The sequence below is a fragment of the Macrosteles quadrilineatus genome, unplaced genomic scaffold (genome assembly GCF_028750875.1).
Source record: "Macrosteles quadrilineatus isolate MER2022 unplaced genomic scaffold, UCM_ALF_1.0 Scaffold_1__1_contigs__length_201487025, whole genome shotgun sequence".
Taxonomy (NCBI): Eukaryota; Metazoa; Arthropoda; class Insecta; order Hemiptera; family Cicadellidae; genus Macrosteles; species Macrosteles quadrilineatus.
In genome coordinates, this window is record NW_026542594.1 from 21,986,156 (window position 1) to 21,998,836 (window position 12,681).

At 35.7% G+C, this 12,681-nt stretch overlaps 1 protein-coding gene across 1 annotated transcript; it reads right to left on the reverse strand.

Moving 5' to 3' along the window:
• Positions 1 to 463: 463 nt before the first annotated feature.
• On the reverse strand, positions 464 to 1,810 carry LOC128995124 (uncharacterized). The gene has a single exon (XM_054420033.1). The coding sequence runs from the start codon at positions 1,808 to 1,810 to the stop codon at positions 464 to 466; it is 1,347 nt and encodes a 448-aa protein (XP_054276008.1).
• Positions 1,811 to 12,681: the final 10,871 nt, after the last annotated feature.

The window sequence follows — 12,681 nt, forward strand, 5'->3', positions numbered from 1 at the left end:
TAAATGCTATTTTGATTTAATTTGAAAGTCCAGGAATAATTTAAAGTTTAAGTATAAAGATAAGAGTTCAAAAACAATAGAATATATATATATATATGGAGGAATTAGCCTGAGAAAGTTACTACAAATAAGTATATATATGTATATATTTTACCTTGAATTGTTAAGTTATACAGCATGGCATTGAAGAAATATAATCTTTATTGTACAATATGAACGATTAAAATGTTAAATATAACTTGGTCTAAATATATTATACACAAAACTTTAGGAACACATTATAAGGTTATGACAAATGTGTTCCTAAACCTTTACGATAAAATAGGTTGAAAAGCTCAAGGTCACTCTTTGAATGCAAAAATTGGGAACGCATTTGTTATGATACAACAAATGCGTTCCCAATTTTTGCATACTAAAGGAAAATAAAGAAAATAATAAAAACACGTTAAAACTAAAAACCAATTTACAATGTTACTGTAACCAATCCCGAAGACCGATCACGAATTAAGTAGTATCGGTGTGGTGTATTCGGGATGGTCATGCCTCTTGGTAATTTAAGGCGGAACCTGTCATTTCCTTCTTTTAAAATGACTTCACCACTAGGTGTCATCATTAGAATTTCTAACTTTTTGTTTTTGGGCAACCTATTAATTCTGGTTTTTTTGGCAATAATTTGTGGTGGACGACAGGGTCGAGCAAAGCCTGACGTCCGTGGTTGGCTGGGTAAGATCTTGTTTATCACAACAACACGGGAGGTGCTCGGTGCCGGATCAGATAAGCAAGATTTTTCCTGAGCCTGATTTTGTACAATAATTGATGGTCTTGATCTTTCAAATGATGGAGGATTTTCTGTGACAGGATTATTATTAACAATTTTAGGTTGGGCGGGTACCATCCTGCTTTTCCCCTTAGTGTGGAGGCTACACACATTGGTATCGGAAAAGCAGGATTTTTCACAGCGCTCACCTTTTTTCACCCCTTTTTGGAAAACATAAGTACATTGAGACTTGATCTTAAATGCTGCTCGTCTTTTTGCCATAAGTTTTTGCATTTTTTCAGAAGGGGTTTTTTGTGAGGGAAGGGATTCTTTTGAGGACTCGGGTTTTGCAAATAGTTTTCTTACAACAGCAGGTGCAGCAGGGAGGGATTTGGGTGGAGGTAATGGAATGGTTATTTCAGGAGAATCTATGTTGGTAATCTGGTTTGAGGATGGATTTAAATTAGGAAGAGTTAGGTTAGGTGTTTGAGGTTTTGGAGATGACTTATCTTTGTTAGGAGATGACTTGTTTTTGAGAGGAGACGGCTTATCTTTGGGAGGAGATGGCTTTTCAGGAGATTTGATAGGGGATAGTAAGGAGACAATCAAGGGAGAAAGTAGCATTGATAGGGGGGACATATTTCTTTGTTTTCGGGGGGATGACGTAGAAGACGAGGACGAGGATGATGAAGACAAGGAGTCAAAAGACGAGGATGAAGAAGAAGAAGACGATGGCGATGATGGAGGCCTAGGTTTCAAAGTGTTGGCAGCAGAAGAAGAAGGTCCAGGCTCTTGAATATTCTTGACGATAGAAGTTGACGATCCAGGCTCTGGAGAAATCTTGGAGACAGGCAGAGGCTTTGAAGTGTTGGCAGCAGCAGAAGGTCCAGAAGAAGTGTTGGCAGCAGCAGAAGAAGGTCCAGGCTCCTGAATCGTCTTGGAGACAGTACATTCTTTCCTTATTTCCCCATTCAATGCCTGGAGAAGTTTGGACCTTTTCACTCCAGCCACCGGCTTCATCGGCTTAGTGGTCTTTCTGAAGCAGGGGTCCATGGCTCTTCTGCAGGCAGGCAACAGAATGATGTTATTAACCAAAATGCTCTCACATATATACCCACTCCAAGTGGTGGGGGATATAGGTATAGGACAGAGTGGGGGAAGTTAGGAGTGTTGTAAAAGGGTGGGGAGTGGGAAATAATTATATCTAATAGGAAGAGTTTGGCTATGGAATGATAAACTATTTTCAAAGATAAAGTTTCAACTAACCAATCATAAAAGTAGGTCAAGGTCATCCTCTATTAAAAAAAAACCGAAAGCCATGCAAGAAAAATAGTAGTGCAAAGATTCAAACTACCAACACCAAAACACAACTACTGGTGCATAGTATCTACAAGACTATCTACAAGTAAGACTACAACAGTACATGCATGAAGAACCTGAAAATGATTAGACATATAGACAAGATTTGAATAGGGTATGGAGATCTAAGTACAATTGGTTTTCATGCCATTTTGCACTTTAAGGAAACACATAAGGTTTTCTTGCCTCTATGTGTGTTAAGGAAGGATAGAGTTTAACCTGAAAATGATTAGACATATAGACAAGATTTGAATAGGGTATGGAGATCTAAGTACAATTGGTTTTCATGCCATTTTGCACTTTAAGGAAACATCAGGTTTTCTTGCCTCTATGTGTGTTAAGGAAGGATAGAGTTTAACCTGAAAATGATTAGACATATAGACAAGATTTGAATAGGGTATGGAGATCTAAGTACAATTGGTTTTCATGCCATTTTGCACTTTAAGGAAACACATAAGGTTTTCTTGCCTCTATGTGTGTTAAGGAAGGATAGAGTTTAACCTGAAAATGATTAAACATATATACAAGATTTGAATAGGGTATGGAGATCTAAGTACAATTGGTTTTCATGCCATTTTGCACTTTAAGGAAACATCAGGTTTTCTTGCCTCTATGTGTTAAGGAAGGATAGAGTTTAACCTGAAAATGATTAGACATATACATTGGAGGTCAACCTGCAAACAAAATAAACAACAAGTTAGTTAACCAGAAAACAAAACAAGTGAATATAGTAATGCAACAACAAGTTAGTTAACCTGAAAGGAAAAAACAAGTAAACATAGCAATTCAACAAAAGATTAGTTATTATTAACCTGAAAAAGAAATGAGCTGATATATGAATGCGGGCCCAACATTGCATAAGTTAGCTCACCGTTCATCACTTGATGTGCAGCTTGCTTGTGCACATGATGTGTACCTGGCAAGAGCACGTGATGAACAGTGAAGTTTGAAAGAACTCCAACTAGTTTTATGCGCTCTGGTGGGGGGCCGGGCTATATGGGGGTGTGGTCTACTCAGCCAATCACAGGACAGGTGGTGTAGTGGGGAGGGCTCACTGGGGGGCGTGGTCTACTCAGCCAATCAACGGACAAGTGGTGTAGTGGAAGTCTCGCAATAATGAAGCAAAGGGGGGGGGGGTGTAACTAACACGTGCAGCTACTAATCATATTTGTATCAATCCAAAACAATATACATGCTTAAAACTGAAGTAAAGTCCATTAAAAGGTATAAGTTGTTCGCTTAAGAATGGTATATAATCAGAGAAACAATTTTCTTCAGGCCTCAAGAACAAGATATTAAATCAATTAAATTACTAACCAAGCTAATTACAATATGAGAATACAACAACATTTAGCAGACACCAATATGTAACCCATGCAATATATTTAATTATACATGTAGATTTCAACTAATATATCACATCATTTCAGCTACGCAAACACAATATGGAACAGAGAATAATTAGACCTACCTATTTCAGTAGAAATCAGGAACACTTGGTGTATAAAGTTAGGCCACGATAACTCTAGAAAAGAAAATGCACATTAAATTTATTAAGTATTGTAACCATTTTATGCATTTATTTTGAAAAAAAAAATCTTAAGCAAGCTATATTTTAATTTCAAATTATCAGAAGATACATAAAACGGTTTTGTTATTGCTTAAAGACCTATGAGATAGTTTGATTATTGTTTTCAAACCATTCCCAATAACAATCAAATAAGGAAATCACTGACAGCATTTTCTATCTTAAACAATCGTATAAGAATCATCTTCATCAAGCTACATTTTAACAAAGTCAAAATTCAAACCTTTGAATGATCACAAAAACAGTTTTATTACTGTCGCAAGAAGGAAAAAGTTATCAGTTATTTTCAATCAAATAAGAAAATCACTAACATTATTTCCATTATAAACAATCGTATAAGGAAACACCTACATTTTAACATATATTAAATTAATCGAAAGATCACAAAAACTGTTTTATTATTTAAAAACCTAGCAGTGTGAAGCGATTCCCAATAAAGCTATATTTTAACAAAGTCGAAATTCAAACCTTTGAATGATCACAAAAACAGTTTTATTACTGTCGCAAGAAGGAAATAGCCATCAGTTATTTTCAATCATATACAATTCCCAATAAAAATCAAATAAGAAAATCACTAACATTATTTCCATTATAAACAATCGTATAAGGAAACACCTACATTTTAACAAAGTCAAAAACATATATTAAATTAATCGAAAGATCACAAAAACTGTTTTATTATTTAAAAACCTAGCAGTGTGAAGCAATTCCCAATAAAGCTACATTTTAACAAAGTCGAAATTCAAACCTTTGAATGATCACAAAAACAGTTTTATTACTGTCGCAAGAAGGAAATAGCCATCAGTTATTTTCAATCATATACAATTCCCAATAAAAATCAAATAAGAAAATCACTAACATTATTTCCATTATAAACAATCGTATAAGGAAACACCTACATTTTAACAAAGTCAAAAACGTATATTAAATTAATCGAAAGATCACAAAAACTGTTTTATTATTTAAAAACCTAGCAGTGTGAAGCGATTCCCAATAAAGCTACATTTTAACAAAGTCGAATTTCAAACCTTTGAATGATCACAAAAACAGTTTTATTACTGTCGCAAGAAGGAAATAGCTATCAGTTATTTTCAATCATATACAATTGCAATTCATAATAAAAATCAAATAAGAAAATCACTAACATTATATCCATTATAAACAATCGTATAAGGAAACACCTACATTTTAACAAAGTCAAAAACGTAAATTAAACTAATCGAAAGATGACAAAAACTGTTTTATTATTATTTAAAAACCTAGCAGTGTGAAGCGATTCCCAATAAAAATCAAACAAGGAAATCACTAACATTTACTTCCATCTCAAACAACCATATAAGAAAGAAGCAATTTATAATTCATCAAATGATCACAAAAAGCAGATATGTTACGATTTTAGACCTAACAGTATGTGAGGTAATTCTCGATAAAAATCAAATAAGAAAGAAGCAATCTATTCCAGCTATATTTTACTAAAGTCAAAAGACTTAATTTAGAAGTTATCAAATGATCACAAAAAGCAGTTATGTTATGATTTAACACATAACAGGATGAGAGGCTATTCTCAATAAATATCACTAACAGTTTCTTCCATCTTAAAAATTTGAATCAAACTATATCTATATATAAATCCAAAAGCACCCATAAACTTTTGAGAAAACTAAAAGTCACACCCCCATTATTGAGCGAAGCTCACTTTCCCTCACTTTGTAACTTCTTTATAAGAGCATCAGAATGTAATGGCTTGACCAATTAATATGAAATTTGGCCAACAGCTAAACAATACTGAGTACAATGTTTTGGTAAAAAATATTTCCGAATTTCCTTCTGGATTTTATTTTACGGGTCACGCAATTTCGCTTGTTATTTTAATGTAAGTTGAAATAAAAATTATATTGGGTTTATGACATATGGGTTTATCTCATTTCATTTAAATAAGATAAACATATATTAATTGTTTGTAACTGTTTTGTTTACATTTCAATGTTTACTTTCATCCTAGGTTAAAGTTGGAATGTAACAGTTTATCAATGGAAGTAACAGTTTTGCTATATTTGTTTGTTGCTCAAAGGCCCAACGTAATATTGGTCGTCGCACCAATAATGCAAATATTGTAAGAGAGTGGTGTCGTGAACAAAAAGAACCAGATGAAGCTGATAATGATAGGCAGATAGCTAATCAATTCCAACATGAATTAGATGCACTAAAATTTTACACTTTGGACTAACTGTCATCAGCAACGACTAACAGCTTCAAATCAATTACCAATTTGTTCCCGTTGTCGTTCAAATGCAACGTAATTCACGGCGTTAAATAATATGGATGTGTCAAGTGCCCCGAACGAATTAACTGACCTGGCGATTGTAGAACAAATTTTGATTGCACGAGTACATCCTGCTATGCACATTTACAAAGTACAAGCAAATGGTCAGGATGGCCAGTTTCACTACAAAGGTACAGTATGAACTATCAGATAAATTTGTCATTCTTTAGAACTTAAATAATATCGGGCAAACAAACGGTGCATCTGTTGAAAGGGAACATATTGTAGGGTGTTAGCTGCTTTAGCCATTGACAATCTTTAAATAATGCTTCGCTCATTTATGCGTCTAAAGTGTAACGGCAGACCACCTTAGTATTAGCGGGAAGTCTCAAATCAAAGAAATAAAATTACCCAAACTTAAATTACGCAACACAGGCTATCAGTTAGGCAACAGTTTTCTTTAATTCTCAATGCTGTAAAAACTTTGTTGTAACATGTTAACCCAAATTGAAGCAGATCGTTTAGCATTCATTGGAAGTTATCAGTTAAAACTGAGAGCAAAAAAAAAATAATGTAGGCAAACCTTTTACAACACAAAAAGAGATATTTAAAATTATTTTCTAACAAGTGTTTAAACAACTCTAAGATATAGCTAGAATTACTCAAATTGAAGCACGGGTTCTCTAGTACTAATATAATAATAGTTATAAATATATGCCACAAGAAAGATTAATTGCCTGTATGAATAAAATCTATTACAAAATATGAGACACACATTAAATGATTAAGCAATCTTAATTCAACTGTCTCATATTGAAAAACTACTAATTTAATATATATAGAAATTTTCGTAAAACCACAAGCTCAACAACAGAACTCAAAATATTTTCCATACAAATAGCTTTATGTATTTAAGGTCTAAAACAGTAAGAACTAATATATTAAGAGAGTATAATTACCTGTATCAGAAAAATCCCCAAATCACAATATGTAGATGTGGAATATGTAGAACTAGAAACACTTGAACTTAAAAAATCGGCAAATATAATCAAAACGCTCGAAATTAAATAAAGCAACAAGATAATTGGTAATTAATGTTCACAGACTACAGTATTCGACGAATAGGTTCACTAGCAAAGACAAGTGAATACTGGTTAGTTGACGCTGCAGACAGACCTTGAAGATTATGCAGTGACAATAAAAGTGCAACGCTACTTACCTATAAGATGCAAATAATTGCAGAACTGCATAAAGTGTCTAGATGCTACATTCCAAACAGAACTCAATATATCAATTATTCAATCCAAGTAGGCTGTTCACATTGTTCAAGCCAACACAGACAGGAAAGTCGTGCCTACAGGATGGAGCAAGTTACGTGACGCGCATGCGTACGTGCACATGTTTTCCTCCCGTCTTAGGTAAGACAATATTAAGACTGAAACCTACTACCCAAACTTCTATAAACACTATATAAGTGTTAACAGTGCGAATTACCAGTCATTTGACTATTACCAATCACTAGGTGAACATGTCCTCTGGAAATGCTCCTTCTATTCAAGAAAACAAAATATCTTCGACAACGGACAACAATATATCTCCATTAACAGATAACTCAAATAGTAATCAAGGACAAAACACAGTAGACATAACTATGTTAATAATACAAGATCCCAAAGTTACCAGCACAACATATTTTTTAAATCAGGCGTTTGAAGAACTCATGCGGCAGCTAGTAGATGGATAGATCAAAAATGAAAATATACTACAATATTTTACCTATAAGTACAGAATATTTTTAAAACACATTCAGACGTCCTTGACCTAATAACAATACCATCTACAACATCTGTGATCACACACATCACCAGAGTACATGCCCAGCCCTGACTACGATACTCCCCATCTCTAGATACTTACCTAATCACATTAATTATGACGTCATGTGATAATAACCGTCCTTCCCTCTACTCGAATCGTTAACATTTTGCTTCTCCTTTCTCAATCCTTGAACCTCATTGGTCCGTTACCCGTGTTGTTATGAGTAAAACTATGCTGTTATGAAAGTAAACAATGCTGTTATGAGATACTTTTCAATTCTAAGAACTGTATTGAAACGGCTACTTTAAGAAACGGTCGTAGGTAAAACTGTTTACGCCACACTACACTATTTTGACGAACTTCCCACTCAAGGATTTAGTCCAGAAAACAGCTGTTTGCCACCAGCTTAATCAAATGGGGTTTCATTGCGTACTACTGTACTGTAATGAGTTTTACCGGACACCAATCAGCTGATTATACTGTATTTGGGTGACAATGAGTGGTTATAAACAAAAACATAACCTCTCTTAGAGGTTATGACTAGTGATTTTTATTCCTTTAGTTGGTGGTAATACCCTATATAACGATTTACTGTACTGATTTAGTAGTGTATGGCGTAAAATATCGTACGTCACTCGTCCAAAATGTGTTTACCGGACTCGTATGGTAATCCCGTACTCGACTTAGTCTCGCGCGGGAACGACCACACTAGTCCGGTAAACACCTATTTTCAGGACTAGTAACGTAATATACTATTACCTACGACCGTTTTTTAAAGTAGTCATTTCAGTTTAGTTCTTAGAATTGAAAAGTTTCACTTAACAGCTGATTACTTTCATAACAGCATAGTTTTTCTCATAACAACACGGGTAACGGACTAATGAGGTTCAAGGATTGAGAGAAAATAAGTAAAATTGTAATGTTTCGAACGTCAACTAATAAGCTGATCAGCTGATCAGTTGAGAATTTTAATAATTGTTGATCCGACTTGTTCCTGTTGATACTCGCGTATTCATAACTAAATTGGTGGAAGTTAAAGGAAGGTAGATTAAACTGATTTAAAAATGTCAGTTTGTGAAAGTGAATGTGACGAGATGGAAATGAGAGCACAAACTGTTTTGCTAATCTTTTTTGTCACCAAAATCGAAACAAATGTATGAAATTACATACCAGCAATTCATTTAATGGACGAAACAAAATAAGGTTAAATTGACAAATGAAAATGTGCTTCTGGTTTATTTTAAAAACCTCTTAACCACTTTTTCGTCCAACTCGTTGCGGACCACACTTTCGATGCTGAAAACTATATTATTCAGATGTCCAAAAAATATGCAATATTTCCCTAATTGTACCTGATACAGTATTTATGGTAAGAATGCTGCTAGCAGAACCTATTCCCTGAAAAAAGTTACGCATTTTTAACGAACTTTTACAAACACGCAATTACATGAAATGAAATCAGCTGATTATATAATAAGTCGTTGCATCACTTTCAGTAGCAATGACAATAAACGAAAACATAGCCTCTCCAAGAAGTTATGAGTAGTGATTGTTAGTAATTAAAAACTAAATTGTTAGTAATTAAAAAACGGTCTTAGGTAAAGTAGTGTACGCAACTCGCGTTAATAGTCTATACGACACTTGTAGAAGTTTTTAGGGCACTCACCAAGGCTCGTGCCTTAAATTTTCTACTCGTGTCGTAAAGACTAACTTAACGCAATCGTTGCGTAAACTACTATTACACTACTTAGTACGATATGTAAGTTGTGCTACACGTTTAAAAAACTGCAACTACATGATTCAATATTAAGATAATTAGAATATGACTTAAAATTATAATTATCATGAAAAACTTCCTCGCTTGGAAGTCAAAAGGTAAAAAAGAATCTTACTAGATATGATGAAGAACGAACTAATACAAAACTTTCACTGCCTTGCCTTTATGAGAAATGTCTTTAATGTATACTCAAAGACACAAATTTCGACCATGTAAATCAAACATGAACCAACACCATACGTCAAATGCTGGTTCGTGCCAATAAGGCAGTTCTAATAAAAGTAATTTTAAGGGGTCTCCAAATTTTATCTCTCTATATATATATAGGCCAAGATGAATTTTGTGATAATTGTTTTGAAGCTGCCATGCATACGATGAATTTTGTGATAATTGTTTTGAAGCTGTCATGCACACGATGACCATGTTTAAGGTGTCATTGGATAGGTCGTGGCATGTAGATTTGTCATCAAAAAAAAAAATTAGAAATTCCATCAGAGCTCTGCCCCAGTGGCCTTAAAAGTTACCATGTTGTTCTTTAAAGAGAAAATGTTTGTTTACATTTGAACAGATGAATACTTTGAAATGTACACTATTTTAAACAGCTGGTTATACTAATTAGTTGGTTATCCTATACTAATATTATAAATGAGAAAGTTTGGATGTATGGATGTATGTATGTTTGTGACAAGTAAACGTGAAAAATACTGGTCGGATTGGGCTGAAATTTGGTGTGATGATAGCTCACATTCCCGATTAACATATAGACATATTTTTTTCTCAAAAATCCTTTCGGGCTCCGCCCCAGTGGCTCTAGAGTTTCCCGTGTTAACCTTACGAGAATTCATATTTAAAGGGAATAAGGAATTTTGCCAGCTGTTCCTACTACACAAGTTTATTCTATGATATTCAATAGCATTAAAAGGTTATAAGGTTTACCAACAGGGTGCAGCACTATTAATTCTTTTTACATTTATGACAACAGCTAATTTGAACCAAGCAGCAACAAAGCAACAAAGCTGTGAGAACTTAACTTTTTTCTATTGTTTAGGTGCAGTGGTACAACATTATGGCTATGGGAGGTGTGCTATATACTGTAATAGTTTACCGTGAATTATAGTAAACAAACTTTTCTTAAAACGAGTCCTGTCCCATTGCAAACGCAAAGCACGAGTTTACGCCAACCCCGTTCGAAGGACGGGTACTCTGCTAGTCTTCTATATATTAATTTGAAACTGTTTCCTTTGTCACAGCTAATTTGAGAGAACGGCTAGGCGAAGAAACTCGGTAGAGGTGCCAGGGTGCCCCCCTGCTGCCTCCATGCGTAGTGGTGGGTAGACGGGAGCGTACACGAGAACCCGCCAACTCGAACTAGAGCTGTGGTCGCGTAAAATGCGTCAACGCCGAGTTTGGAGGGCAGCGTGCCACGAGACTGCGCTCGTATAGTCAGTCCAATTGACTTGCATCGCCATCCAAATTGAAAAATAGCGCAGCATATTTAATGCGACGCATTTATCACTATTTGACGTATAGTACCCTATGTACCTGAATGTGTGGTGGTGGGTTGGTGGTGGCCTGTTGTCCGGATGGCCCCATAGATAAGACATATGCTCCCTTAGTAGATTTCTCATCCTTATGGATCAGCTGAAGACAATTGTATTGTTAGTTCCGTCCGGTGTACTGTACTAGTCGTGTTTAGTATAATAGTTATTCTTGTTATTTCCAGTAATTTAAAACCACGTTTAACCAACGATCTAATCATAAACAATAACCCGTCCTCTAGTTATATAACCAAACAGTAAAGAAAAAATCGTGAAATTAACCCTAAAATAATCTAACAAAACTTTAATCGACACTAGCGTTCAGTGTCACCGGAGAGGAGTACAGCATATTTTTTCTCTAACCCAGGATCCAGGCCCCCCAAATGACGCCCCTGGCTACAGGACTACAAACAAGGCTACCTCGGTGTTTTTGTGGTGGCGAGATGTCAATTCCTACCATAACACCAAGGTGGGGGGTTAAGTGTGTGTATTCTCTACGACAGGGCTGTCACATGTACAACAATAAATTATACATAAATGAGTACTTGATATACATATAACAGTGACGTCAGCGTCCCGTTAGAGTATAGGATAGGCTCACCCAAATGAGTGTTTTATCGGGAACGCGCCAAGGCACCACTACGTCAACCCGCCACCACGTCAACCCGCCACCAAAAGGAAAAAGAAGCTTGAGGTGGCGGGTTGACGTGGTGGCTCGTTGTCGGGTTGGCACGTTGACTCTACCGTGCCGTACTGCCGTCAACCCGCCACCTCGAAAAAATGTGTGTTGGTGGGTTGTCGTGGTGGTGCTTAGACGTGTTCAAACACGTCATCCAGCTACCTCTTTAGTGCAGTGGCGGGTTGACGTGGTGGCTGGTTGACGTCTACGTGTAAGGTGGCGGGTTGATGGCAGTGAACCTGGGTCGTACACGACAAACCACCATCTCGTAAAAGAGTGGTGGCGGGTTGACGTGGTGGCACGTTGTCGCCTATATGCGAGGTGGCGGGTTGACGGCAGTGAATATGGGTCGTACACGTCGTACACGACAACCCGCCACCTGCGTTGGCAAAAGTGGCCAACTGTTTTCATAGCACGCATCAGAATTTGTTCTATCGCCATGTCACTCCATATTCCTGACCAGAACTTTTTTACGTCACGTGAAGTAATCTTGCGTGAACCTCTCATACTCTTCATTTGGTAAAGTTTCCTTGCCGAAGCATACTCTCGAGATAGACGTAAACAATGTTAATTAACAATATAAAGTTGTTATATGTTAGGTATATGTTATAATGTTCCATATTTTGTCATGTGAAATTAATTGCTGATTTTTATGTATGTTACACTTTAAAGTTCCTGTGTTTCCCTAGGAATTGATACTGATAAAAATGCCAATTAGGTAAATCAGTCTAAAATATTGTTAATAGAAAGCATGAAATAATAAACTACGTAAAAAGCTATGTATTGTATTTTTAAATATATTTTCAAGATATGTAAGGGTTTAGATTAAATAATAAAACAACCAAGAACTGGCAGCAGTATTGTCGGCTGTGACGAAAACAGCCGGCCAGCCGAGCGCCTGA

Bases quoted from the DNA above. Each gene is read 5' to 3' on its own strand.
- LOC128995124 (XM_054420033.1), bottom strand. From the start codon at position 1,810: ATGGACCCCTGCTTCAGAAAGACCACTAAGCCGATGAAGCCGGTGGCT.